Below are 27,651 nucleotides of genomic sequence, written 5' to 3'. Positions count from 1 at the left end.
AAATAAATAGAGTAATAAATCTGTACAAATATATACAAGGGCTGTGGGGAGGGGAAGGAGGTAGGGCTGGGGGGGATGGGGAGGAGGAGAGGAAAAAGGGGGCTCAGTCTGGGAAGGCCTCCTGGAGGAGGCCACTCCGAAAGAACCCAAAAACAGACTTCCCATCTACTCTGATTGCAAATTCTGACTCTCCCCTTTGCGTCGACTACACACTTGGCTGTACTCCCCTTAAGCACTTTGATACTCACCCAATCCCCCAGCATTTAGCTACATATATTTATAGTCTGTTATTTCCAATATCTGTAATTTATTTAAATGTCTGTCAGCCCCCGAACACTGTCAGCTCTTTGTGGGCGGGGAACATTTTTACCGACTCTGTTCTATTGTACTTTCCCAAGCACAGAATAAATGCTCAATGAATACCTCTGATGGATGGAATTTGGGGATTCTCTGGAAAATGCCCAAACATCTTCCACCCCTCAACAAAATAAATGCTTAGTACAGTGCTTTGCACCCAGTATGCACTCAATAAATGCGATTGAATGAATGACCAAACTACATTTCAATGAAAGGCCCCTGGCAATCAGTGCTGTACTGCTAAAATCCCCATTTTTTTAACCAAAATCCTTTCTTTAAAAAATTTTATTGATTTATTTTATGGCATCTGGTAAGCGGTTACTATGCATCGAACACTATTCTAAGCGCTGGGGTGGTACAAGCTAATTAGGTCACAGTCCCTGTCTCACATTGGGCTCACAGTCTGTGGGAGGAAGAACAGGTATTTAACCCCCATTTTACAGTTGAGGAAACAGAGGCACAGAGAAGGTTGAGGAAACTGAGGCACAGAGAAGTTAAGTGACTTACCCAAGGTCTCCCAGCAAGCCCCTGGCAGAGCTGGGATCAGAACCCAGGTCCTCTGACTCCCAGGCTCGAGCCCACTGTTGGGTAGGGACTGTCTCTATAGGTTGCCAATTTGTACTTCCCAAGTGCTTAGTACAGTGCTCTGCACATAGTAAGCGCTCAATAAATACGATTGATGATGATGATGATGATGATGATGATGATTAGGGCACACTGCTTCTCATTTCTTTTTCCAACTGTTTATTCCCATCTCTTTTTCCAACTGTTTATTCCCGTCTCTTAACAACAAGCTCTTAACAACATGAGCACCCGGCTGAGTGCTTCCTTTGTGCAGGACACTGTACTAAGCATTTGGGGAGTCCAATACAATTGAGTAGTAAGTAGACACAATCAAATCCCCTCAAATACCTGTGTTTTGACCCCTCTTCTCTTCCTACTCTGACGTGTTCACAGACAGGTCGGGAAGATAATTTCTCCCCCAGTACGAACCCAAGCCCACAGCTTTAGCAGCATGGGAAGTGGGCAGAGCCTGGGCATCATACAATCATGGGTTCTCATCCTAGCTCCACCACTTGTCTGCTGGGTGACCTTGGGGAAGTCATTTCACTTCTCTAGGCCTCAGTTACCTCATCTGGAAAATGGGGATTAAGACCGTGAGCCCTCTGCGGGACAGGGACTGTGTCCAACCCGATTTGCTTGGATCCACATCGGCACTTAGTACAGTACCTCATCATCATCATCATCAATCGTATTTATTGAGCACTTACTGTGTGCAGAGCACTGTACTAAGCGCTTGGGAAGTACAAGTTGGCAACATATAGAGACAGTCCCTAACCAACAGTGGGCTCACAGTCTAAAAGGGGGAGACAGAGAACAAAACCAAACATACTAACAAAATAAAATAAATAGAATAGATATGTACAAGTAAAATAAATATATACAGTAACAAATGTGTACAAACATATATACAGGTGCTGTGGGGAAGGCAAGGAGGTAAGATGGGGGGATGGAGAGGGGGACGAGGGGGAGAGGAAGGAAGGGGCTCAGTCTGGGAAGGCCTCCTGGAGGAGGTGAGCTCTCAGTAGGGCCTTGAACACAGTACCTGGCACACAGTAAGTGCTTAGCAAATACTTTAGTTTGTTCTGAACCTTCTCCTCTGCTCACCCTGATTCATTCATTCATTCAATCATATTTATTGAGTGCTTACTGTGTGCGGAGCACTGTACTAAGCGCTTGGGAAGTACAAGTTGGCAACGTATAGAGACGGTCCCTACCCAACAACGGGCTCACAGTCTAAAAGGGGGAGACAGACAACAAAACACGTGGACAGGTGAAAAGTCGTTAGAACAAAATGTGCAGGTGCCTGTTTCTCCCCGTCTCCAGTCTGAATTCGCATTTCTAGCTCATTTTGAACCTTCCCCTCTTCCTATCCCAGTATGCGCCACTATCACTGCTTACAAATATAACTGTTACTTCCTCAGCAAAAATCAGGTGGGAGGGAGGAATTAAATAGTGTGAACTTCTGCCCCACACCCATGAAGGTGCCAAATGAGGTCACTCAGGAGCTATTCTTTTTCCTTATTATATTTGTTAAGCTTTTACATTCCACACACATGCTGAAGCTAATCAGGTTGGACGCCACCTCCATTTTACTGACAAGGTAACTGATGCACAGAGCAGTGAAGTGGCCAAGGTCAGGCAGCAGACAAGTGGGGGAGCCAGGATTAGAACCCATGACCTTCTGACTCCCGGGGCTGTGCTCTATCCTCTACACCACGCTGCTTCTCTAATGTTGCTATCCATTGTGCCATCTGGTAGGGGGAGGGAGGGTTGTGTCTCCTTCAATCTTGACTCAGAATCCAAAACAAACTTGGTCCAGACCTTTCCCCTTTCAAGTTGGTCAGTGACACGTGTAATTACTTGAGTACGTACAGTAATATCTCTTTCCTTGAACTTCGCCAATTGTTTCATTCAACCAGGACCGCTGTTTAACATAATGAACTCTAAATTCTTCGAAGCTGCACCGACTTCTAAAATTTGTTTCTCTTTTTTCTTTAAAATAGTGGGCTTTTACAGTGGTGTTTTACTCTGAGGGAGTCAAAGTGCAGGACGGATAAGACTTCAAGTCTCCTTGGAAGGTGGATGAGGCTGAAGGTTTTATCCCCATTTTACAGATTAGGGAAACTGAGAAAGAAACTTGTCTGTTTTCTCACATCATAGGGTAACAACTTGGAAAGCTGGAAATAAAACCCAAGTCCCACTCAAACACTTTCCTGGGCACCAATACACTTTGGGGTAATAATAATAAAAAGAATAATGACGGTATACGTTAAGCACTTACTATGTGAAAAGCACTGTTCTAAGCGCCGGGGAGGTACTAGGTGATCAGGTTGTCCCACGGGGGGGGGGTCACAGTTTTAATCACCATTTTACAGATGAGGTCACTGAGGCCCAGAGAATAATAATGATGGTATTTGTTAAGCACTTACTATGTGCAAAGCACTGTTCAAAGCGCTGGGGTGGTTACAAGGTGATCAGATTGTCCCACGGGGGGCTCACAGTTTTAATCCCCATTTTACAGATGAGGTAACTGAGGCCCAGAGAAGTGAAGTGACTTGCCCAAAGTCACACAGGTGACAGTTGGCAGAGCCGGGATTTGAACCCATGACCTCTGACTCCAAAGCCCGGGCTCTTTTCCACTGAGCCACACTGCTTCTCCGTAGTTGACATTTAGGCAGGCTAACAGAACCAGACCTACAAGAGCTTCTCTGAAATTTGAAATTTCCTGACTAAATGAAGGAGTTCAAAGTTAAGCCTTCCGTGTCCATACTAGGGAATGGGAAGGAGTGAAAGAGGGCAGGGGATAAAGACCTAAAAGAAGACTGCTACCAATCACTCACTCAATCAATCAATCAATCGCATTTATTGAGCGCTTACTGTGTGCAGAGCACTGTACCAAGCGCTTGGGAAGTACAAGTTGGAAACATATAGAGACAGTCCCTACCCAACAGTGGGCTCCACGTAAATACAATCACTCATCCTATCCCGCCTGGATTACTGCATCAGCCTCCTTGCTGACCTCCCAACCTCTTGTCTCTCCCCACTCCAGTCCTACTTCACTCTGCTGGCTGGATCATTTCTCTACAAAATTGTTCAGGACCTGTCCCCTCTCTCTGTAAAAAAAAACTCCCGTGGTTGCCCATCCACCACCACATCAAACTAAAACTCTTGGTCATCGGCTTTAAAGCTCCCCACCGCTTTGCCCCCTCCTATCTCACCTCACTTCTTTCCTTCTTCAACCCAGCCTACACACTTCGCTCCTCTAATGGAAACCTTCTCTTTGTGCCCTGATGTCACCTGTCTCACCACCGACCCTTAGCCCACGTCCTGCCTCTGGCCTGGAATGCCCACCCTCCTCAAATTCGAGAGACCATCACTCTTCTCCACTTCAAAGCCTTACTGAAGGCCTTCCCAGACTAAGCCCCACTTTTCCTCATCTCCCAAAATTGTCTGCGTCACCCTGACTTGCTCCCTTTGCTCTTCCCCCCCTCCCAGCCCCACAGCGCTTATGTGCATATCGGTTATTTTATGGTTATGGTTATTTATCGGTTATGTGCGTATCGGTAATTCCCCCCCGCCTTACCTCCTTCCCTTCCCCACAGCACCTGTATATATGCATATATGTTTGTACGTATTTGTACGTCTAGAAGGGGGAGACAGAGAACAAAACAAAACATATTTAGACTATTTAGTCTAAAACATTTTAGACTGTGAGCCCACTGTTGGGTAGGGACCGTCTCTATATGTTGCCAACTTGTACTTCCCAAGCGCTTAGTACAGTGCTCTGCACACAGTAAGCGCTCAATAAATACAATTGATGATGATGATGATTATTTATTTATTTTACTTGAACATATCTATTCTATTTAATTTATTTTGTTAATATATTTTTTTCTGTTCTCTGTCTCCCCCTTCTAGATCGTGAGCCCACTGTTGGGTAGGGACCGTCTCTATATGTTGCCCACTTGTACTTCCCAAGCGCTTAGTACAGTGCTCTGCACACAGTAGGTGCTCAATAAATACGATTGATTGATTGATTGATTATTTTATTTATTTGTACCGATGTCTGCCTCCCCAGCTCTAGACTGTAAGCCAGTTGTGGGCAGGGAATGTGACTGTTGTTACATTGTACTCTCCCAATCACCTAGTACAGTGCTCTGCACACGGTAAGCACTCAACAAATACAACTGAATGAATGAATGAAAGAAGCACCCTCCTCCCTGCTTTTAGTAGCCCTAGATGAACTCAATCTCTCCTGAAATCCGTTAGTGAACGTTTACCTCCTCCAGGAGGCCTTCCCAGACTAAGCCCCCCTATTCCTCTGCTCCTCCTCCCCTCCCCATCGCCCCAACTCCCTCCCTCTGCTCTACCCCCTCCCCACCCCACAGCACTTGTGTATATATGTACATATTTATCATTCTATTTATTTCATTAATGACATGGTTATATCTATAATTCTATTCATTTATATTGATGCTATTGAAGCCCTTCCTCTCCCTCTCGTCCCCCTCTCCATCCCCCCCATCGCACCTCCTTCCCTTCCCCATAGCACCTGTATATATGTTTGTACATATTTATTACTCTATTTATTTTACTTGTACATATCTATTCTATTTATTTTATTTTGTTAGTATGTTTGCTTTTGTTCTCTGTCTCCCGCTATTAGACTGTGAGCCCACTGTTGGGTAGGGACTGTCTCTATATGTTGCCAACTTGTACTTCCCAAGCGCTTAGTACAGTGCTCTGCACATAGTAAGCGCTCAATAAATACGATTGATGATGATGATGATGATGATGACGTACATATTTATCATTCTATTTATTTCATTAATGACATGGTTATATCTATAATTCTATTCATTTATATTGATGCTGTTGAAGCCCCTTCCTTCCCCTCCCCCTCGTCCCCCTCTCCATCACCCCCATCTTACCTCCTTCCCTCCCCCACAGCACCTGTATATATGTTTGTACATATTTATTACTCTATTTATTTTACTTGTACATATCTATTCTATTTATTTTATTAGTATGTTTGGTTTTGTTCTCTGTCTCCCCCTTTTAGACTGTGAGCCCACTGTTGGGTAGGGACTGTCTCTATATGTTGCCAACCTGTTGCCAACTTGTACTTCCCAAGCGCTTAGTACAGTGCTCTGCACACAGTAAGCGCTCAATAAATACAATGGATTGATTGTTTTGTTATCTGTCTCCCCCCTTCTAGACTGTCACCTCGTGCTGGGTACGGATTGTCTCTGCTGCCGACTTGTCCCTTCCAAGTGCTTAGTGCTCTGCACACAGTAAGCGCTCAATAAATATGACTGAACGAATTAATTGAATGAATGACTGAAAGTCATTTAGCGTCTGGGCCAGCGGCAAGACATGCCCGTGACTCCACAAGTTGACAGAACGCCCCCGTTAAATTACTCTGAGCACCTGGATAAGTCCTCCTCTCTTCAGCCCTTCGGAGACACGGTCGCGGGATATGTAGGCTTCGAATATGCTCCTCTTCTTCCCACGCATAGGTTTGCTCGGGGATCTTTTGTCACCTGGTTTGAAGCCGACTCCATGAGGACTGACCATGTGGGCCACACCTGGAAATGAGAGGCAGTCATCAATTCCAGGAGTCATCAATTCCAGTCATCAATCATCCAGCAGTCATCAATTCCAGGAGGTCTTCCCAGACTGAGCCCCTTCCTTCCTCTCCCCCTCGTCCCCCTCTCCATCCCCCCATCTTAACTCCTTCCCTTCCCCACAGCACCTGTATATATGTATATATGTTTGTACATATTTATTACTCTATTTATTCATTTATTTTACTTGTACATATCTATTCTATTTATTTTATTTTGTTAGTATGTTTGGTTTTGTTCTCTGTCTTCCCCTTTTAGACTGTGAGCCCACTGTTGGGTAGGGACTGTCTCTATATGTTGCCAATTTGTACTTCCCAAGCGCTTACTACACTGCTCGGCACATAGTAAGCACTCAATAAATACGATTGATGATGATGATGAATTCCCTCCTCATCAATTCCTTCCCCCAGTCATTATACGTTCAAACATTTTTTCCACCCTTCAATAATAGGCATTGATAATAACGGTATGTGTTAAGCGCTTACTATGTGCAGAGCACTGGTCTAAGTGTTGGGGAGGTTACAAGGGGATCAGGTTGTCCCACGGGGGGCTCACAGTCTTAATCCCCATTTTACAGATGAGGTAACTGAGGCACAGAGAAGTGAAATGACTTGACGGCAGACAAGTGCTGCTTCTCCTGTATTTTACTTGTACATATTTATTCTGTTTATTCTATTTTGTTAATATCATCATCATCATCAATCGTATTTATGGAGCGCTTACTGTGTACAGAGCACTATACTAAGCTCTTGGGAAGTCCAAGTTGGCAACATATAGAGACAGTCCCTACCCAACAGTGGGCTCACAGTCTAAAAGAATATGTTTGAAAGAAATGTTAAAGAATATGTTAATATGTTTCGTTTGGTCGTCTGTCTCTCCTTTCTAGACTGTGAGCCCGCTGTTGGGTAGGGACCATCTCTAGATGTTGCCAACTTGGACTTCCCAAGCGCTTAGTACAGTGCTCTGCACATAGTAAGTGCTCAATAAATACGACTGAATGAATGAATGAAAGGCTGGGATTAGAATTTAAGACCTTCTTACTCCCAGGACTGTGCTCTAGCCGCTGCACCGTGCTGCTTCCCGTAAATGCCAACGGTGGAATTCCCTAATAATGTTCCCAAAGGACTATTCAAAGACTAGTGCTATGTAAAACTGCATCGTGACCAAAAAAGAATCTGAGTAATTGGGCTAGGTTGAAAATGTGAGTCATATTAAATTAAGCGTACAAAGTACATATTAACAAGGTACATATTAAGCGCTTAGTACAGTGCTCTGCACACAGTAAGCGCTCAATAAATACGATTGAATGAATGAATGAAATGCGGGGATTGTTTTAAGAAGCTTTGCTGTTTATTCATTCGATCGTATTTATGGAGCGCTTACTGTGTGCAGAGCACTGTACTAAGCGCTTGGGAAGTACAAGTCGGTAACATATGGAGACGGTCCCTATCCAACAACGGGCTCACAGTCTAGAAGGGGGAGACAGCAGTGTGGCTCAGTGGAGCGAGCCCAGGCTTTGGAGTCAGAGGTTATGGGTTCAAATCCCGGCTCTGCCAATTGTCAGCTGTGTGACTTTGGGCAAATCACTTCACTTCTCCGGGCTTCAGTTACCTCATCTGTAAAATGGGGATGAAGACTGTGAGCCCCCCGTGGGACAACCTGATCACCATGTAACCTCCCCAGCGCACACAACAGTGCTTTGCACATAGTAAGCGCTTGATAAATGCCATCCTTATTATTATTATTATTATTATTATTATTATATGCAATCTTATTTTCAGCAGTTCTAAATAGCACGTATCAGGAGATCTAGGGTTCAAGTCACTCTCAAGAAGAATGTGAAAGCCCCTCGCAGCCAATCTTCTCAATTGATAGTATTTATTGAAAGCCTACTGAGTACAGAGCATTGTACTAGGTGTTTGGGAGGAAACATGGACCCTGCCCTTAAGGATTTACATTCTAGTAATAATAATGAGTATTATGGTACTTGTTAAGCGCTTACTGTGTGCCAAAGCACTGGGGAAGGTACGAGTTAATCAGGTTGGACACAGTCTCTGTCCTACACGGGGCTCACATTTTTAATCCCCATTGTTCAGATGAGGAACCTGAGGCCCAGAGAAGTTAAGTGGCTTGCCCAAGGTCACCCAGCAGACATGTGGCAGAGCTGGGATTAGATCTTCTGATTCCCAAGCCTACGCTCTATCCACAAAACCACGCTGCTTCTCATCATGGGGAGGCAAAAGGGGAGTCAGACACTATAATAAGTTTCAGATAGGAGGATGACAAAAAAGGAGATATGTGCATGAGTTACTGCTCAGAAAACGGGTGACATTAGATAGATACATGAGTGCTACAGGATATTATTATTATCATTATGGTACTTGGTTTAGTGCTATGTGCCAAGCACTGCTCTACAGAGAAGCAGCGTGGCTCAGTGGAAAGAGCACGGGCTTTGGAGTCAGAGGTCATGGGTTCGAATCCCAGCTCCACCACATGTCTGTTGTGTGACCTTGGGCAAGTCACTTAACTTCTCTAAGCCTCAGTTACCTCACCTGTAAAATGGGGATTAAGACTGTGAGCCCCCACGTGGGACAACCTGATCACCTTGTATCTCCCCCAGCGCTTAGAACAGTGCTCGGCACATAGTAAGCGCTTAACAAATGCCATCATTATTTTTTTTCTTCTAGACTGTGAGCCCACTGTTGGGTAGGGACCGTCTCTATATGTTGCCAACCTGTACTTCCCAAGCGCTTAGTACAATGCTGTGCACACAGTAAGCGCTCAATAAATACAACAATGAATGAATGAATCAGGTTGGACCCGGTCCTGTCCCACGTGGGGCTCACAGTCTAATCAATCAATCAATCAATCAATCGTATTTATTGAGTGCTTACTGTGTGCAGAGCACTGTACTAAGCGCTTGGGAAGTACAAGTTGGCAACGTATAGTGACAGTCCCTACCCAACAGTGGGCTCACAGTCTAAAAGGGGGAGACAGAGAACAAAACCAAACATACTAACAAAATAAAATAAATAGAATAGATATGTACAAGTAAAATACGTAAATAAATAGAGTAATAAATATGTACAAACATATACACACATATACAGGTGCTGTGGGGAAGGGAAGGAGGTAAGATGGGGGGATGGAGAGGGGGACGAGGGGGAGAGGAAGGAAGTAGGAAGAAGTAGGATTTAATCCCGTTTTACAGATGAGGTAACCGAGGTCCAGAGAAGTGAAGCGGCTTGCCCCCGGTACCAGTGAAGACACGTGGCAGAGCCAGGATTAGAACCCAGATCCTTTGACTCCCAGGCCTGTGCTTTCTCCACTAGGCCAGCTGCTTCCAAGGCTGACGGTACTTAATCACAGAGGTGGTGGAGTAGTGCCGAAGTTGTGGTGGATCATCATCATCATCATCAATCGTATTTATTGAGCGCTTACTGTGTGCAGAGCACTGTACTAAGCGCTTGGGAAGTACAAGTTGGCAACATATAGAGACAGTCCCTACCCAACAGCGGGCTCACAGTCTAGAAGGGGGATGTGTTAACAACTGGGGAGAAGAGAGATTCCTCAGGGAAGGCCTCCTGGAGAAGACGTGATTTCTAACGGGCTTTAAAGTTGGGGACAGAAGTGGTCAGTGGTGGGAGTGATAAGAATGAGATATGTACCTGTATATATATACCTGCATATATGTATATATGTTTGTGCATATTTATTACTCTATTTATTTATTTATTTTACTTGTCCATATCTATTCTATTTATTTTATTAGTATGTTTGGTTTTGTTCTCTGTCTCCCCCTTTTAGACTGTGAGCCCACTGTTGGGTAGGGACTGTCTCTATACATTGCCAATTTGTACTTCCCAAGCGCTTAGTACAGTGCTCTGCACATAGTAAGCGCTCAATAAATACGATTGATGATGATGATGAATGAGGCCCAGTGGGTAGGTGAACTTTAGAGGAACCGAGAGTGTGAGTTAGGGTGTGATGGGAGAGAGTGGAAGGCCAATGGTCGGGAGTTTCTGCTTAGCAGGGAAAGGAATCGGCAACTATTTGAAGTTTTTGAGGAGCCGGGGAGAGTGTCTGCGGAATGGCATTTTAGAAAAATGATCCATGCAGCGGAGTGGAGCATGGACTGAAGCGAGGAGAAAATGGAAAGTCGTGAAATCGGCGAGGAAACTGACACAAGTGGAATCCGTAATAATAATAATAACAGGGGCATCTGCTCCGCTCTTATTATGCACTGTCCCAAGTGCTAAGTACAGTGCTCTGCACACGGTAAGTGTGCAATAAATACCATCGATTGGTTGATGTGCTAAGCACGAGGGTAGAGACAGGTTCATCAAAACGGACACAGCCTCTGTCCCACATAGGACTTGCAATCAACAAAGCAGCTTACGCAGAAACGACGTGCGGTTCATTGAAGACGTCACTTTTAGACTGTGAGCCCACTGTTGGGTAGGGACTGTCTCTGTATGTTGCCAACTTGTACTTCCCAAGCGCTTAGTACGGTGCTCTGCACACAGTAAGCGCTCAATAAATACGATTGATTGATTGATTTATGAATCTCCCCACCCCACCCCCGGCTCCGGTCTTGGAAAGGCTCCCCTCCTTTTCCATTCCATGTTACCTTTCACCGCCGCCCCCCACCACCCAACCCATTCCCCCAAAACACCAACCCTCTAGGTCAGAGCTGGGCACTCTGCCACTACCTCTGGGAGTCCCGAACTGCCGTGGGTTGCCCCTGCCTTCTGCATGGCTCATTATTTCATCCAAGAGCAGCTTCTTCCTCTCGAGGTTCTGGGGCGTGCTGCTTGGCTCTGAATCTTTCCTGGTCTGGAAAGGAATTTCGTCACCGCCTGCAACAGATAATAATAATGATGATGATGATGACTGAGCCCCTTCCTTCCTCTCCCCCCTCGTCCCCCTCTCCATCCCCCCCATCTTACCTCCTTCCCTTCCCCACAGCACCTGTATATATGCATATATGTTTGTACATATTTATTACTCTATTTATTTATTTATTTTACTTGTACATATCTATTCTATTTATTTTATTTTGTTAGTATGTTTGGTTTTGTTCTCTGTCTCCCCCTTTTAGACTGTGAGCCCACTGCTGGGTAGGGACTGTCTCTACATGTTGCCAATTTGTACTTCCCAAGCGCTTACTACAGTGCTCTGCACATAGTAAGTGCTCAATAAATACGATTGATGATGATGATGATGATGATGGCATTTGTTAAGCGCTTACTACGTGCCAAGCACTGTTCTAAGCAACTGGGGTGGATACAAGGTCTCAGGTTGTCTCACACGGGGGCTCACAGTCTTCATCCCCATTTTACAGATGAGGGAACTGAGGCCCAGAGAAGTTAAGTGACTTGCCCAAAGTCACACAGCTGACAAGTGGCAGAGCCGGGATTAGAGCCCATGACCTCTGACTCCCAAGCCTGTGCTCTTTCCACTAAGCCATGCTGCTAATGGACTTGTAATTGCAGGGAAATGAACACCGCTCCTTGTTAAGACATTCTTAATCTGGGACCGATCAATCAGTGGTATTTACTCGTTCATTCAGTCGCATTTACTGAGCGCTTATTGTGTGCAGGGCACTGTTCTTAGCACTTGGGAGATAATAATATAACAATAAACAGACACATCCCTTGCCCACAAGGAGCTTACAGTCTCTTTCTAAAGCTCTGGGTTTTCCTGCTTCCTTGGGTTCGTTTTTCACTGCCTGTTGCGTGTCAGATTCCTCTTGTTGCCAATTGGTAAATGCTCAGATAAGTGTGAGTTTCCCAACTACTAAGAGAAGCATGGGAAGCAGCTTGGCTCAGTGCAAAGAGCAGGGGCTTTGGAGTCAGAGGTCATGGGTTCAAATCCCAGCTCCGCCAATTGTCAGCTGTGTGACTTTGAGCAAGTCACTTAACTTCTCTGTGTCTGTTACCTCATCTGTAACATGATACATGTATATGTTGCCAGCTTGTACTTCCCAAGCGCTTAGTACAGTGCTCTGCACACAGTAAGCGCTCAATAAATACGACTGAATGAATGAATCTGTAAAATGGGGATTAAGACTGTGAGCCCCCGTGGAACAACCTGATCACCTTGTAACAGTGCTCTGCACACAGTAAGCGCTCAATAAATACGATTGAATGAATGAATCTGTGAAATGGGGATTAAGACTGTGAGCCCCCCGTGGAACAACCTGATCACCTTGTAACTTCCCCAGCGCTTAGAACAGTGCTCGCACATAGTAAGCGCTTAATAAATGCCATTATTATTATTATTAGAGGAGGAGAGGATCAATTATGGAGTGCTTACTGTGTGCAGAAAGCCCCGTACTAAGCGCGTGGGAGAGAACAATATCACGGGCTGGTAGACGGATTCCCTGCCAACAACATGCTACCGTTCTAACACCAGACATTAGAAAGATCCTAGGGAGCTAATGCATGCGTGGGCTGGGCTTGGCTCTGAGCGTCAATAATAATAACTGTGGTATTTGTTATGCATTTCCTCTGTGCCGGGCACTGTACAAAGCACTGGTGTAGATGCAAGCATAACAGGGTGGACACACTCCCTGTCCCACATGGGACTCACAGTCTTAATCCCCATTTTACAGATGATGGAAGTGAGGCACAGAGAAGTGAAGCGACTTGGCTGAGGTCACAAAGCAGACAAGTGGTGGACCCGGGATGAGAACCTAGGTCCTTCTGATTCCCAGGCCCGTGCTCTAGCCACTAGGCCACAGAAACGCCTTCGCTCGGGCCGAGGGTCACGCTACTCCACGCTTTTCTGAGCTTTCTTCGAAAGCTGTTGGCTTATTTCTCCTCCCACCCAAATTGATATACAGCTTGGGGCCAGACCCTCTGCAAGTCTTAATGAGAAATGGCTGAATGAAACAGTGAAGCTGGAAAACACTTGAGTCCCTCAATAATTTTGCCAGACTCCGTGTCACCTTTCAAGTGCTCAGAACCGATGCTAGACGGCCGGGACAACCCCTTCCCGAAGGCGGCCTCCTTCCCACCGATCCCGGAACATATAGTAGTCCGCTCTAATAATAATAATGGTATTTGTTAAGTGCTTACTATGTGCAAAGCATTGTTCTAAGTACTGAGGGATACAAGGTAATCAGGTTGTCCCACGTGGGGCTCACAGTCTTAATCCTAGTGACTTAATCTTAGTCTTGTTGCCAACTTGTACCTCCCAAGCGCTTAGTACAGTGCTCTGCACACAGTAATACGCGCTCAATAAATACAATTGATTGATTAATCCCATTTTACAGATGAGGGAACTGAGGCCCAGAGAAGCTAAGTGACTTGCCCAAAGTCACACAGCTGACAATTGGTGGAGCCGGGATTTGAACCGATGACCTCTGACTCCAAAGCCTGGGCTCTTTCCACTGAGCCGCGCTGCTTCCCTAGATAACCTTAAAGCCTCAAGGAACGCCATCCCAAAAACAAATGCTAGTTGGATGAATTTTCGACAAACATGCTTTGGTAGGAGAGGGCAGGGGCTACCGCCTGATTTGGAAAAGCTGGGCGAGGGGCTCAGATGGCCCATCTGTTGAGAAGAAACCCGGCAATCACCAGGCATTATTACGGCTCAAACCCCTTCCTTCCCAGCCATCTCCTCAGACCATTCCTACAGCCAGGAGAGGAGGCAGCAGCAGCAGCAGCAGCTTTCAAAGCTCATGCCAATACTGTTCCAGGGATCAGCAGATTGGAATGTGAGGCGATGCAGCTGCCCCCTTGTCCTTCCACCTGGATATGAAACATATAATCAGCGCTTTTTTTTCGCCTTCCAGCCCCTGTTGGCCCGGGGCCCAAGAGCCAAGCCTCTACCTGTAAATCCGCAGCTCCCGGTGGCTAGCTTGTTTTCCCGATGGGAATACCAAGATGCCATTCAACTCGACAGCTTGCAGTCGTTGCCATTCCCCGCCTCTCCCTCACCTCGCGCCCTTCCAAATGATCGGCAGGAGTAAATAACGCAATTCGCAGGTGGACACGGGAAAGAAGTGAGGCAGCACAGGCAAAAAAGCCTCACAAGCGAAAGCACAAGTGAAAAACCTATAGTCAGATGGCAGGAGACAGGATGATTAATAACTACTATATCTGTCAAGTGCTTACTATGTGCCAGGCACTGTACTGAGCACTGGGGTAGATATAACATCATCAGGTTGGACTCCGTCCCTGTCATCATCATCATCATCAGTCGTATTTATTGAGTGCTTACTATGTGCAGAGCACTGTACTAAGCGCTTGGGAAGTACAAATTGGCAACATATAGAGACAGTCCCTACCCAACAGTGGGCTCACAGTCTCACATGTCCCACATGGGGCTCACATGGGGCTCACAGTCTCAAACCCCATTTTATAGAGGGGGTAACTGAGGTACTGAGAAGTGAAGTGACTCGCTCAAGGTCACACAACAGACAAGTGGTGGCGCCAGGATTAGAACCCTTGACCTTCTGACTCCAGGGCCCAGGCTCTATCTGCTTGTTGCCAACTTGTACTTCCCAAGCGCTTAGTACAATGCTCTACACACAGTAAGTGCTCAATAAATAAGATTGATTGATTGATTGCTACACCATGCTCCTTCTCCGAGGAAGAGGCAGTTAGCTAGCAATCGCTTCACATAATGCAATCAAGAAGGGAATAATAGAGACACAAGATCCATAGGTTCACCTGGTCCCAATAGAAAACTGAATTTTGAAACCAAGATGCCTCCTTAAAAAGAATAGACTGGAAGAAAGGAGAAGAATCAGAGCAGAAGAAAAACCATTCATTCATTCATTCAATTGCATTTATTGAGCACTTACTGTGTGCAGAGCACTGTACTAAGCGCTTGGGAAGTACAAGTGTCACCCATCGTCCGGGGATGGGTTCGTTCAGTGATCGGTGAGGTGAGAGAGAGAGAGAGAGAGAGAGGCCGGGGATGGAAAGCCTGAGTTTTATATAAAATTTATCCTGCAAGGCGAATTGAATTTATGTAATTGTTTAGGCGCAATGGATTGAGCTTCCCTTTCGGGAGGAATATAATCAATTAGCAATATTAGAACTTCCCTACATGGGAGGAACACAATCATCCGTTAATCGCGCGTGGGTGAGTTGGCTAACTCTCACCCATGTGCACTTCCCACTCGGGAAGAATCCACTTACTTTCCCACATGGGAAGAATTCATTCCATTACCCGCGCATGTGGTGGGCGGCTAGCTCTCACAATGTGCTCTCCCTACATGGGAGGAATCCACTCATGATTCCCATCAGCAGCGGGATACCTGGGTCCCACCCACGAGACACTCACCCGTCCCGCGGCCCTTGCCTCAGTGTGTTGGTTCTGGTTGTAGAACGGGCATCTGGCCTTCTGGGCAGGGAGAGACACGTGGGCTGCTCCTGCTGCTGCGTGTCCCGGTGTTCTGACCCCGAAGGTCAGAGGCGACAGGTATTTATCACCTGTGCCTTAGGCCATTCCAGCTTCCGGCCTCAGTCTATCCATTCTCTGCCCTCCCCCATCCTCCATCCCTAATTTGATTGGCACGGGGGCGCGGGACACCTTCTGTATTCCCAGCTTGGGCTGTCAATCTAGCAGATTTGGTCGTGGGAGCGGTATCCCACCCTCACTTCCGAGTTCCGCCTGCTGGCTCAGGTGGTCACAAGATAGCTTTTGACCCTGAGATGGCCGGTACCCAAGGGTCACCTCGGGACAACAAGTCGGCAACATCTAGAGACAGTCCCTACCCAACAACGGGCTCACAGTCTAGAAGGGGGAGACAGACAACAAAACCAAACATGTGGACAGGTGTCAAGTCGTCAGAAGAAATAGAATTAAAGCTAAATGCACATTATTAACAAAATAAATAGAATAGTAAATATGTACAAGTAAAATAGAGTAATAAATGTGCACAAACATATACAGGTGCTGTGGGGAGGGGAAGGAGGCAGGGCGGGGGTGATGGGGAGGAGGAGAACCACCATTGACTTAGTCCAGGAATACAAACGGGGCGCTTAGGTCAGGCTACCCTCAGAGGAAAAGTAGTCAATATTAATCAATAAATCACTCGTATTTATTGAGCGCTTACTGTGTGCAGAGCACTGTACTAAGCGCTTGGGAAGTACAAGTTGGCAACATATAGAGACGGTCCCTACCCAACAGTGGGCTCAAGGAACCCTGTTCTCCTCAATTTCAGAGTAGGCAGCAATATTTCTTGGGGATGGGATGCCAATGAGGGCCCAGCCAACATTCCAAGAATTGAAGGTGACTGAAAGGCACAAAAAGGGAATCCAAACAGAGACTGGCATAGAAACAGAAATGGAAAAAGAGGAACTCAGAGGCAGAAAGACCGACAGAGTCACACTGAGTCAGTCATATTTATTGAGTGCTTACTGTGTGCAGGGCATTGAACTAAGCACTTGGGAGAGTACAAACGGAACAAAATAGGTATGGCAGATGCCACCCCAAACTCATTCACTCTCACATTCACGCACATAAAGAAGCCCTTAGCCATAAAATTTCAATGTGGGGAAGCAAGTGGCAGTAGTAGAAGCAGCATGGCTCAGTGGAAAGAGCGTGGGCTTGGGAGTCAGAGGTCACGGGTTCGAATCCAGTCTCTGCCACTTGTCAGCTGTGTGACCTCGGGCAAGCCACTTCACTTCTCTGGGCCTCAGATCCCTCATCTGTAAAATGGGGATTAAGACCGTGAGCCCCACATGGGACAACCTCATTACCTTGTTTCCCCTCCCCAGCCTTTAGAACAGTGCTTTGCACATAGTAAGCGCTCAACAAATACCATTATTATTATTATTATTATTTAGTTAAAAAAAAAAGTCAGTGGAAAAGAGGGGCAGCAGCTGTTACCAATCCCATGATCTCTTGTACATTGCTGCAGGTTCTATGCACTGGTTCTTGGAGATTTCTGGCGTGGTCTCACACGGGCAACCGAGGAGGTCTAACAAACAGCAGTGACGGCCACAACGGTGGTGACCACGGAAGATCTGCATCACTTTCATTCAATTGTATTTATTGAGCGTTTACTGTGTGCACAGCACTGTACTAAGCGCTTGGGAAGTACATCACTTGCTGCCTTCTCTCTCCCCTCTCAGTTGTCGTTATCTGCCCCGGCCTAATGCCCAGCACTGGGCTCCCTGTCGCTACCATCACCGTCATAACCAACCTGGTTGGGGCTACTCCCGTCACCCTGGATGAAAGTCCAGCTTCGGTGGGGTCCAGCTGACAATTTCGAGGGTGGTAGGAAAGGTGAAACCCTGAATTCAGAGGCTCTGGCCACCATTATGCCATTAAGAGATGGATCGACGTGGTTACTAATCCTGAGAAGGCCAGGGATTCGTGAGTTTGGTCTTACTCATTCAACCTAATTTACTGAGTAATTTACCGTGTGCGAAGCACTGTACTAAGCCCTTGGGAGAGTACAGTAGAACAACAGACAGACACACTCCCTGCCCACGACAAGCTCACAGTCTAGAGTCATATGGGGCTGTGTCTGCTGAAGAACTGCCCAAATGCTTTGCTGAAGGAGGGAAGAGCAAAAATCAGGTACAAGAACAAACACATCCAGGAAAAGGGCAAGGCAGCAGAGGTTAGGGAATGGAGCTTGGTCCTGGGAGTTGGTCACCTCAGGATCTGGGCCCAGTTCCGCCACGGGCTTTTCATTCAGTTGTATTTATTGAGTGCTTACTGTGTGCAGAACACTGCACGAAGCATTTGGGAAGTACAATACAGCAAAAAAGAGAGACAATCCCTGCCCACAACCGGTTTACAGTCTAGAGGGAATTACAGTGTGACCTCGGGTATGTCACCTAGCCTCCCCTGGCCTCCACTTCCTCCTCTGAAAATGGTGACCTTGGGCAAGTCACTTCAAGCCTCAGTTACTTTATCTGTAAAACGGGTATTAGGACTGTGAGCCCTATGTGGGACAGGGACTGTGTCCAACCCGATGCGCTTGCATCCACCTCAGCACTTAGTCCAGTGCCTGGCACAGAGTACGTGCTTAACAAAATATCACAATTATTATTAGATACAATTCCTGCTCTCTCCTTCCCTCTTCATATGCGAGCCCCTCGTGGAACAGGAACGGAGTCAGAACTTATTATCTTGTACCTAAGCACATGGAAAAAGCTTAATAAGCATATACGGGTGATATTTTAAACATCAGAGTCCAAGATGTTAACGGAAGCAATACAATCAGTTACAGTAATAATAATTAGTACCTTCTTTGAACTCACTTAAACCTTCCAGAGCAATCATGATTAATCTAGCTTAAATATTTTTATGTTTTTCCCCTGTTAGAGTGTAAGCTTCTTGTGGGCAGGGAATGTGTCACTTCAACATTATTATTATTATCATTAATAAAATGATAGTGATAATAATGGCATTTGTTAAGCACTTACTGCATGCCAGCACTGTACTAAGCACTGGAATGGATACAAGCAAATCGGGTTGGACACAGTCTCTGTCCCACATGAGGCTCACAGTCTCGATCCCTATTTTATAGAAGAGGTAAAGGAGGCGCAGAGAAGTGAAGTGACTTGTCCAAGGTCACAGACAAGTTTTCTGTTCTCGATCTACACTCACTCCCTTGGTGACCTCATTTGCTCCCACGGCTTCAACTATCATCTCTACGCTGATGACACCCAGATCTCCATCTCTGCCCCTGCTCTCTCCCCCTCTCTCCCGGCTTGCATCTCCTCCTGCCTTCAGGACATCTCCATCTGGATGTCTGCCCGCCACCTAAAACTCAACATGTCCGAGACTGAACTCCTTGTCTTCCCTCCCAAACCTTGCCCTCTCCCTGACTTTCCCATCTCTGTTGACGGCACTACCATCCTTCCCGTCTCACAAGCCCGCAACCTTGGTGTCATCCTCGACTCCACTCTCATTCACCCCTCACATCCAAGCTGTCACCAAAACCTGCCGGTCTCAGCTCCGCAACATTGTCAAGCTCCGCCCTTTCCTCTCCATCCCAACCGCTACCCTGCTCATTCAAGCTCTCATCCTATCCCGTCTGGACTACTGCATCAGCCTTCTCTCTGATCTCCCATCCTTGTGTCTCTCTCCACTTCAATCCATACTTCATGCTGCTGCCCGGATTATCTTTGTCCAGAAACGCTCTGGGCATGTTACTCCCCTCCTCAAAAATCTCCAGTGGCTACCAATCAATCTGCGCATCAGGCAGAAACTCCTCACCCTGGGCTTCAAGGCTGTCCATCCCCTCGCCCCCTCCTCCCTCACCTCCCTTCTGTCCTTCTCCAGCCCAGCCCACACCCTCCGCTCCTCCGCCGCTAATCTCCTCATCGTACCTCGTTCTCACCTGTCCCGCCATCGACCCCCGGCCCACGTCATCCCTTGGGCCTGGAATGCCCTCCCTCTGCCCATCCGCAAAGCTAGCTCTCTTCCTCCCTTCAAGGCCCTGCTGAGAGTTCACCTCTTCGGAGGCCTTTCCAGACTGAGCCCCTTCCTTCCTCTCCCCCTTGTCCCCCTCTCCATCCCCCCCATTTTACCTCCTTCCCTTCCCCACAGCACCTGTATATATGTATATATGTTTGTACATATTTATTACTCTATTTATTTATTTATTTTACTTGTACATATCTATTCTATTTATTTTATTTTGTTAGTATGTTTGGTTTTGTTCTCTGTCTCCCCCTTTTAGACTGTGAGCCCACTGTTGGGTAGGGACTGTCTCTATATGTTGCCAATTTGTACTTCCCAAGCGCTTAGTACAGTGCTCTGCACATAGTAAGCGCTCAATAAATACGATTGATGATGATGATGATAAAGTGGCAGAGCCAGGATTAGAACCCACGACCTTCCCGTGCTCTATCCACTACGCCGTGCTGCTACACTCTCCACCAAGTGCGTGCCCAATAAATGCTACTCCTCCTCCTAACTCCCAGGCACTTGGAAATGTCCCCCAAACCCCCAAAACTAACACTGAAAACAGCCCCCACCCACAAGGAGCTTCCACTCTAGGTGGAAGACAAAATGGAAAAAATCCATTACCAAACCTCAAGATTAATGGATTTTCCTTCCTCGCTCCCATTCCAGTCCAATGAAAGCATCAATGTCCTAAATATATTCAGAGGGGCTGGTTCATCCCGCCCATGTGCCCCTGCAAGGAGGGAGGAGAGAAAGGAGCCGGTGAAGGGAGTTCGCAGTGCAGCGTCTCTGGAAGTGGGGCCCAACCCATGAGCCCCCCGTTAGCCCAGAGCTATTCGCACTCCCTTCTTTTTTTTTTCTAAATGGCTTTTATTAAGCGCTTACTATGTGCAAAGCACTGTTCTTCAAAAGAAAAAGCAAAGCAATTGTCTCAAAAGGACTCATGGTGGTGGAGGATGAAGAGAGGAAAGACAACATGGTAAAAATCAGTGTCAACAGCATTTACTTGGTCAATTGTATCTATTGAGTGCTTACTGTGTGGAGATCACTGTAGAAAGCACTTGAAATTTCGAGTACAATATAACAATATAACACGCACATTCCCTGCTCATAAAGAGCTTACAGTCTAGAGGGGGAGAAAGGCATTAATATAAATAAATTACGGATATGGACATAAATGCTATGTGGGAAGTGGGGGGGTGAATAAAGGGAGCAAGTCTGGGTGATGCATAGGTAGTGGGGGAAGAGGAAGGGAGGACTTCATTCATTCATCCATTCAATCGTATTTACTAAGCGCTCACTGTGTGCGGAGCACTGTACTAAGAGCTTGGGAAGTACAAATTGAATTAGAGAACCAGCGTAGCTCAGTGGAAAGAGCCCGGGCTTTGGAGTCAGAGGTCATGGGTTCGTATCCCAACTCCACCACATGTCTGCTGTGTGACCTCGGGCAAGTCACTTAACTTCTCTGCGCCTCAGTTACCTCATCTGTAAAATGGGGATTAAGACTGTGAGCCCCACGTGGGACAACTTGATCACCTTGTATCCCCCCAGCGCTTAGAACAGTGCTCTGCACATAGTAAGCGCTTAATAAATGCCATCATTATTATTAGTCAGGGAAGGCCTCTTGGAGATGTGTCTCCTCTCCCCTCCCCACAGCACTTGTACATATTTGTGCAGATTTTTTACTCTATTTATTTTACTTGTACATATTTACTACTCTATTTTGTTAATGTGCATATAGCTGTAATTCTATTTATTCTAACGGCTTTGACACCTGTCCACGTGTTCTATTTTGTTGTCTGTCTCCCCCTTCTAGACTGTGAGCCCGTTGTTGGGTAGGGACCGTCTCTGTTGCCAACTTGTACTTCCCAAGCGCTTAGTACACTGCTCTGCACACAGTAAGCGCTCAATAAATACGATTGAATGAATGAATGAATAAATGAATGAATGAATGAATGAATGAAAGAGTAATTGTCCGTCAGATATGAGGAAAGAGGGCGTTCCAGGCCAGAGGCAGGACGTGGGCGCGAGATCGGTGGCAAGATAGATGAGCTTGAGGTAGGTTGGCATTAGAGTGAAGTTTGCGGGCTGGGTTGTAGTAGAAGAGTACCAAGGTGAGGTAAGAGGTGACGAGGTGATTGACTGCTTTAAAAAGTACTTAAGTATATAGTGCCTACTGAGTGCCCAGCACAGTGACAGTCCCTGGAGGGAAGAAAAGAAGAGCTGATTCTTGCTTGCAATCTAATAGAGGAGATTGTACACATATGTAGTTAAGAGTGACTACACAAATAAAATACACCCATTAGTAAATACATAACAAAATAAAGAAATTCCCAAGTGCTTATGTGGCTCATGGGGTGGCAGGACCGGGAAGACGAAGAGATTAATCAAGGAATGCTGTGAATGCCTTTTGGAGGAGGTAACTTTTTAAGAGGACTTTGAAAGAGAATACGATTTGGCAAAGCTGAGTGGCGAAGGCATTCTGGGCCGGGGGGCTGGGGGGAAGCCGTAAGCAATGGATAAGAGACGGGAAAGTTGAAAGCAAGGGAAATTATGGCAGTTAGTTTGGTGTAAACCAAGAGCGTGAGCTGGGGAGAATCTTGGAAAAGAGAGGAGCTAAGTATAAGAAGCCAGCCACTGGAGAGCCATCAATCAATCAACAGGATTTCCTAAGCCCCTGCAATGTGCAAAGCCCTGTGCTAAGTGCTGTTTTGGCTATTGTTCAATTTTCACATGGCTACTGGCAAATCCTACACAACATATCGCGACCCTAACTGCTACCACCCTGGTAGTAATAATAATAATCATGGTACTTGTTAAGCATTTACTATGTGTCAGCACAGCTCTAAGCACTGGGGTAAATACAAGGTAATCAGGTTGTCCCACATGGGGCTCCCAGACTTAATCCCCATTTTCCAGATGAGGGAACTGAGGCACAGAGGAGTGAAGTGGCTTGCCCAAGATCACACAGCAGACAAGTGGTGGAGGTGGGATTAGAACCCACGTCCTCTTACTCCTAAGCCCGGGCTCTTTCCACTATGCCGCACTGCTTCTGTACTAGTCTCCTCGCTGGGGAGGCCAGAAGATGGCAAGCCTTGAACACAACTGTAAGAAATTTGTGTTTGACGCAGAGGGACACAAACGGGCAACGGAGGGTTTGAAGGAAAGGAGGGATGAGGGCCCAGGCAGTGCATCACAATAAGATTCAGATGGCACCATGAAGCTACCCACAGCAACATCCACCCACATCTCTCTTTTATCACAAAGCTTCCATTGCCTATGTCCATTGGCATGACACTAAAAATCCCTTATGTTTGTTTTTAAGGCTCTCCATCACCTGGCCTCACCTTACCTATCTCCTCTCATGGGTTCTAATCCCAGCTCCGCCACTTATCCGCTATGTGACCTTGGGCAAGTCACTTCTCCATACTTCATGCTGCTGCCCGGATTGTCTTTGTCCAGAAACGCTCTGGGTATATTACTCCCCTCCTCAAAAATCTCCAGTGGCTACCAGTCAATCTGCGCATCAGGCAGAAACTCCTCACCCTGGGCTTCAAGGCTGTCCATCCCCTCGCCCCCTCCTACCTCCCCTCCCTTCTGTCCTTCTCCAGCCCAGCCCACGCCCTCCGCTCCTCCGCCGCTAATCTCCTCACCGTACCTCGTTCTCGCCTGTCCCGCCATCGACCCCCGGCCCACGTCATCCCCCGGGCCTGGAATGGCCTCCTCTGCCCATCCGCCAAGCTAACTCTCTTCCTCCCTTCAAGGCCCTGCTGAGAGCTCACCTCCTCCAGGAGGCCTTCCCAGACTGAGCCCCTTCCTTCCTCTCCCCCTCGTCCCCCTCTCCATCCCCCCATCTTACCTCCTGCCCTTCCCCACAGCACCTGTATATATGTATGTTTGTACATATTTATTACTGTATTTATTTATTTATTTTACTTGTACATATCTATTGTATTTTATTTTGTTAGTATGTTTGGTTTTGTTCTCTGTCTCCCCCTTTTAGACTGTGAGCCCACTGCTGGGTAGGGACTGTCTCTATATGTTGCCAACTTGTACTTCCCAAGTGCTTAGTACAGTGCTCTGCACACAGTAAGTGCTCAATAAATACGATTGAAAAAAAACTTGTACTTCCCAAGCGCTTAGTACAGTGCTCTGCACACAGTAAGCGCTCAATAAATACAATTGATTGATTCTCTGGGCCTCAGTTACCTCACCTTTAAAATGCAGACTGAGACCTTGTCCCTGTCACCGACAACCCCATGCCCACATTTTCTTTCTAGCCTCCACAACTGGTCTGCTGTGTGACCTTGGGCAAGCTATTTAACTTCTCTGTGCCTCGATTACCTCATCTGTAAAATGGAGATTAAGGCTGTGCAACCTCGTGGGACAACCTGACTACCTTGTATCTACACCAGTGCTCAGAACAGTGCTTGGCACATAGTAAGCACTTAACAAATACCATAATTATTATTATTATTAGCCTGGAACTCCCTCCCCGCCTCGTATATGACAGACCATCACTCTCCCCACCTTCAAATCCATATTAAAATCACACCTCCTCCAAGAGGCCTTCCCCGACTAAGTCTTCATTTTCCCTATTCCCTCTTACATCTGTGTCACTTTTGCATTTGGATCTGTGTCCCCTAAATTCTTGATATTCACTCACCCCTCAGCCTCACAGCACTTATTTACACATCTGTAATTTATTTTAATGTCTGTGTCCCCCTATAAACTATGAGACCCTGCCTACCAACTCTGCTGTACTGTACACTCCCGATCGCTTAGTACAGTGTTCGGCACAGAGTAAGCGCTTACTCAATAAATGCCACTGATTGATTGACTGTACGCAAACTATTTTTTATCTCCTGGTTGTAAAGAATAATAATAACAACCATAGTATTTGTTAAGCGCTTACTATGTGCGAAGCACCGCACTACATACTAGGGTAGATACAAGATATCCACTCCAGTCCCATTTCCACATGGGCTCAGAGTCTATACAGAATGACAAAGGTGTATTTAATCCCCGTTTTACAAATAAGGAGACTAAGGCTGAAGGTCACACAGCACAGACAAGTGATGAAGCCAGGGCTTACTATGTGCAAAGGCACTGTTTTAGGCACTGGGGAGGTTACAAGGTGATCAGGTTGTCCCATGGGGGGCTCACCGTCTTGGTCCCCATTTTGCAGATGAAGGAACTGAGGCCCAGAGAAGTTGAGTGACTTGCCCAAAGTCACCCAGCTGACAGTTGGCGGAGCCGGGATTTGAACCCGTGACCTCTGACTCCAAAGCCCAGGCTCCTTCCACTGAGCCACGCTGGATGACACGCAATTCGTGAAGCGTTCCATATTTTTCCTTCAAAGCCCTACTGAGAGCTCACCTCCTCCAGAGGCCTTCCCAGACTGAGCCCCCCTCCTTCCTCTCCCCCACCAACCCCCCCGCCCTACCTCCTTCCCCTCCCCACAGCACCTATATATATTTTTGTACAGATTTATTACTCTATTTTACTTGTACATATTTACTATTCTATTCATTTTGTTAATGATGGGCATCTAGCTATACTTCTATTTATTCTGATGACTTGACACCTGTCCTCGCGTTTTGTTTTGTTGTCTGTCTCCCGCTTCTAGACTGTGAGCCCGCTGTTGGGTAGGGACCATCTCTATATGCTGCCGACTTGTACTTCCCAAGCGCTTAGTACAGTGCTCTGCACACAGTAAGCACTCAATAAATACGATTGGATGAATGAACTTTTTTCAGAACTTTTTTATAATAGAGGGCTTTAGAGAACAGCTTCAATATAAATCAGCGCAGTTTTCCAATTAAGGAAATTGGAAATTAAGGAAAGGCAGCCGACGTGCCTGTGGGAATCATCAGGGATTTTTCCAATTAGGATAGCAATAATACAACGATGAAAGTAAGCTTCAAGGTTATCTGCTTGCATGGCAGTTCCTTTAGGCTACTATGTTCTTGGCAAACTCATTTTCTATTGTACTTCCCAAGCACTTAGTACAGTGCTCTGCACACAGTAAGTGCTCAATAAATACGATTGAATGAATGAATGAATGATTCTCAGGCCGTTGCTGTTTCCAATAAACTATGCCACTTCTACTTTTATTTTTGTCTCTGTTAGGGTATAAGCTCCTTTTGGGCAGGGAATGGGTCAGTTTCTTATCCTAAACTTCTCAGGCACTTAATACAGCACATCACACCAAGTAACCTAAAAAATACTTCTACTACAGAAATTACTAAGGCCTTCGAAGAGTATAATAGAACAGAAAGACAAAATCCCTGCTCACAAGGACCTTAGCTGGTTTGACTGACATAAAATAAACTGTTTGACCCATAGTAAGCACTTAACAAACACCATAAAAATTACAAATGGGACAAAGAAATGTTGAAATAGTAGAGTAGGTAAACAACGTATAAAAGTACTGAGATGACAGGAGGGAGGATGAACCCGGGGAGAAGAAAAGTAATTGAGGAGAGCCTTTGGGGAAGGTGAGATTTCATTAGGGTCTTAATCACTGGAATTTATTCATTCACTCATATTTATTGAGCACTTACTGTGTGCAGAGCACTGTACTAAGCGCTTGGGAAGAATTTATTGAGCACTTATTCATTGATTCGGTCGTATTTATCGAGTACTTACTGTACTAAGCGCTTACAAACTTATTGTGTGTAGAGCACTGCATTCAGCAATTGAGAAAGTACAGTAAAATAGAGTTGGTGGATGCAAACCCTGCCCACAAGAAGCTTACAGTTTACAGGGGAAGACAGATAAAATAAATTACAGAAAGGGAAAATAACAGAGTATAATGATGTGTAGATAAGTGCCCTGGGGCTGGGGTGAGTGCCAACTTGTACTTCCCAAGCGTTTAGTACAGTGCTCCGCACACAGTAAGTGCTCAATAAATATGATTGATTGATTGATTGATTAAGGGGTACACAGCCAACAGGGCGGGAGGGGGGGGTGCAGAGAGAGGAAATAGGGCTTAGGGAAGGCAAGGCCTCTTGGAGAAAATGTGATTTTAGGAGAAGATACGGGGAGAGCTGTGGTCTGACATATTTGAAGGAAAAAAAAATTCCAGGCAGAGGAAAGGACATGAGCCGGGGTCATGGAGAGAGAAGCAAGGGATTTGCTGAGCCCTTACTGTGTGCAGAGCACTTGGAAGACAACAACTTAGAGTTCGTAGACGCTTTTCCGACCCTTAAGGAGCTTATAAGCCCAGATGGGGAGACAGACATTAATATAAATTTCAGATGGGTACGTGACTGCTGTGGGGCCGTGGGTGGGGTGAATATCAAGCACTTAAAGGGTACAGAGCCAAGCGCGTATTTGTTGCCAAATTGTACTTTCCAAGAGCTTAGTAAAGTGCTCTGCACACAGTAAGCACTCAATAAATATTACTGAATGAATGTGCATCTAGCTTTATTTCTGTTCTGACGACTTGACACCTGTCCACATGTTTTGTTTTGTTGCCTATCCCCCCCGCCCTTCTAGACTGTGAGCCCGTTGTTGGGTAGGGACCGTCTCTATCTGTTGCCAACTTGTACTTCCCAAGCGCTTAGTACAGTGACCTGCACACAGTAAGCGTTCAATAAATACGACTGAATGAATGAATGAATGACGCACAAGGCAGAGGGTGTAGGGGAAACGAGGGAATATTGTGTGTGCTCTCCCAACCACTTAATACAGTGCTCTGCAAAGGGAA

At 46.2% G+C, this 27,651-nt stretch overlaps 1 protein-coding gene across 2 annotated transcripts in view; it reads right to left on the bottom strand.

Annotated features, from left to right (window-relative positions):
- DIS3L2 (DIS3 like 3'-5' exoribonuclease 2) overlaps window positions 1-27,651 on the bottom strand; it is a 566,950-nt gene that overhangs the window by 480,249 nt on the left and 59,050 nt on the right. Inside the window, exons 2-3 of one of the 2 annotated variants that reach the window (XM_038750342.1) lie at window positions 11,258-11,407; window positions 6,352-6,509 (exon numbers count right to left, since the gene is read on the bottom strand). In XM_038750342.1, coding sequence (XP_038606270.1) covers window positions 6,352-6,509; window positions 11,258-11,407 — 308 coding nt within the window. The remainder of the gene's footprint in view (window positions 1-6,351; window positions 6,510-11,257; window positions 11,408-27,651) is intronic. The other variant, XM_038750351.1, reaches the window with a different exon arrangement.

The sequence above is a fragment of the Tachyglossus aculeatus genome, chromosome 1 (genome assembly GCF_015852505.1).
Source record: "Tachyglossus aculeatus isolate mTacAcu1 chromosome 1, mTacAcu1.pri, whole genome shotgun sequence".
Classification (NCBI taxonomy): Eukaryota; Metazoa; Chordata; class Mammalia; order Monotremata; family Tachyglossidae; genus Tachyglossus; species Tachyglossus aculeatus.
Note: the sequence above shows the minus strand (reverse complement) of the source record. Positions and strands in the feature narration are given on the sequence as shown.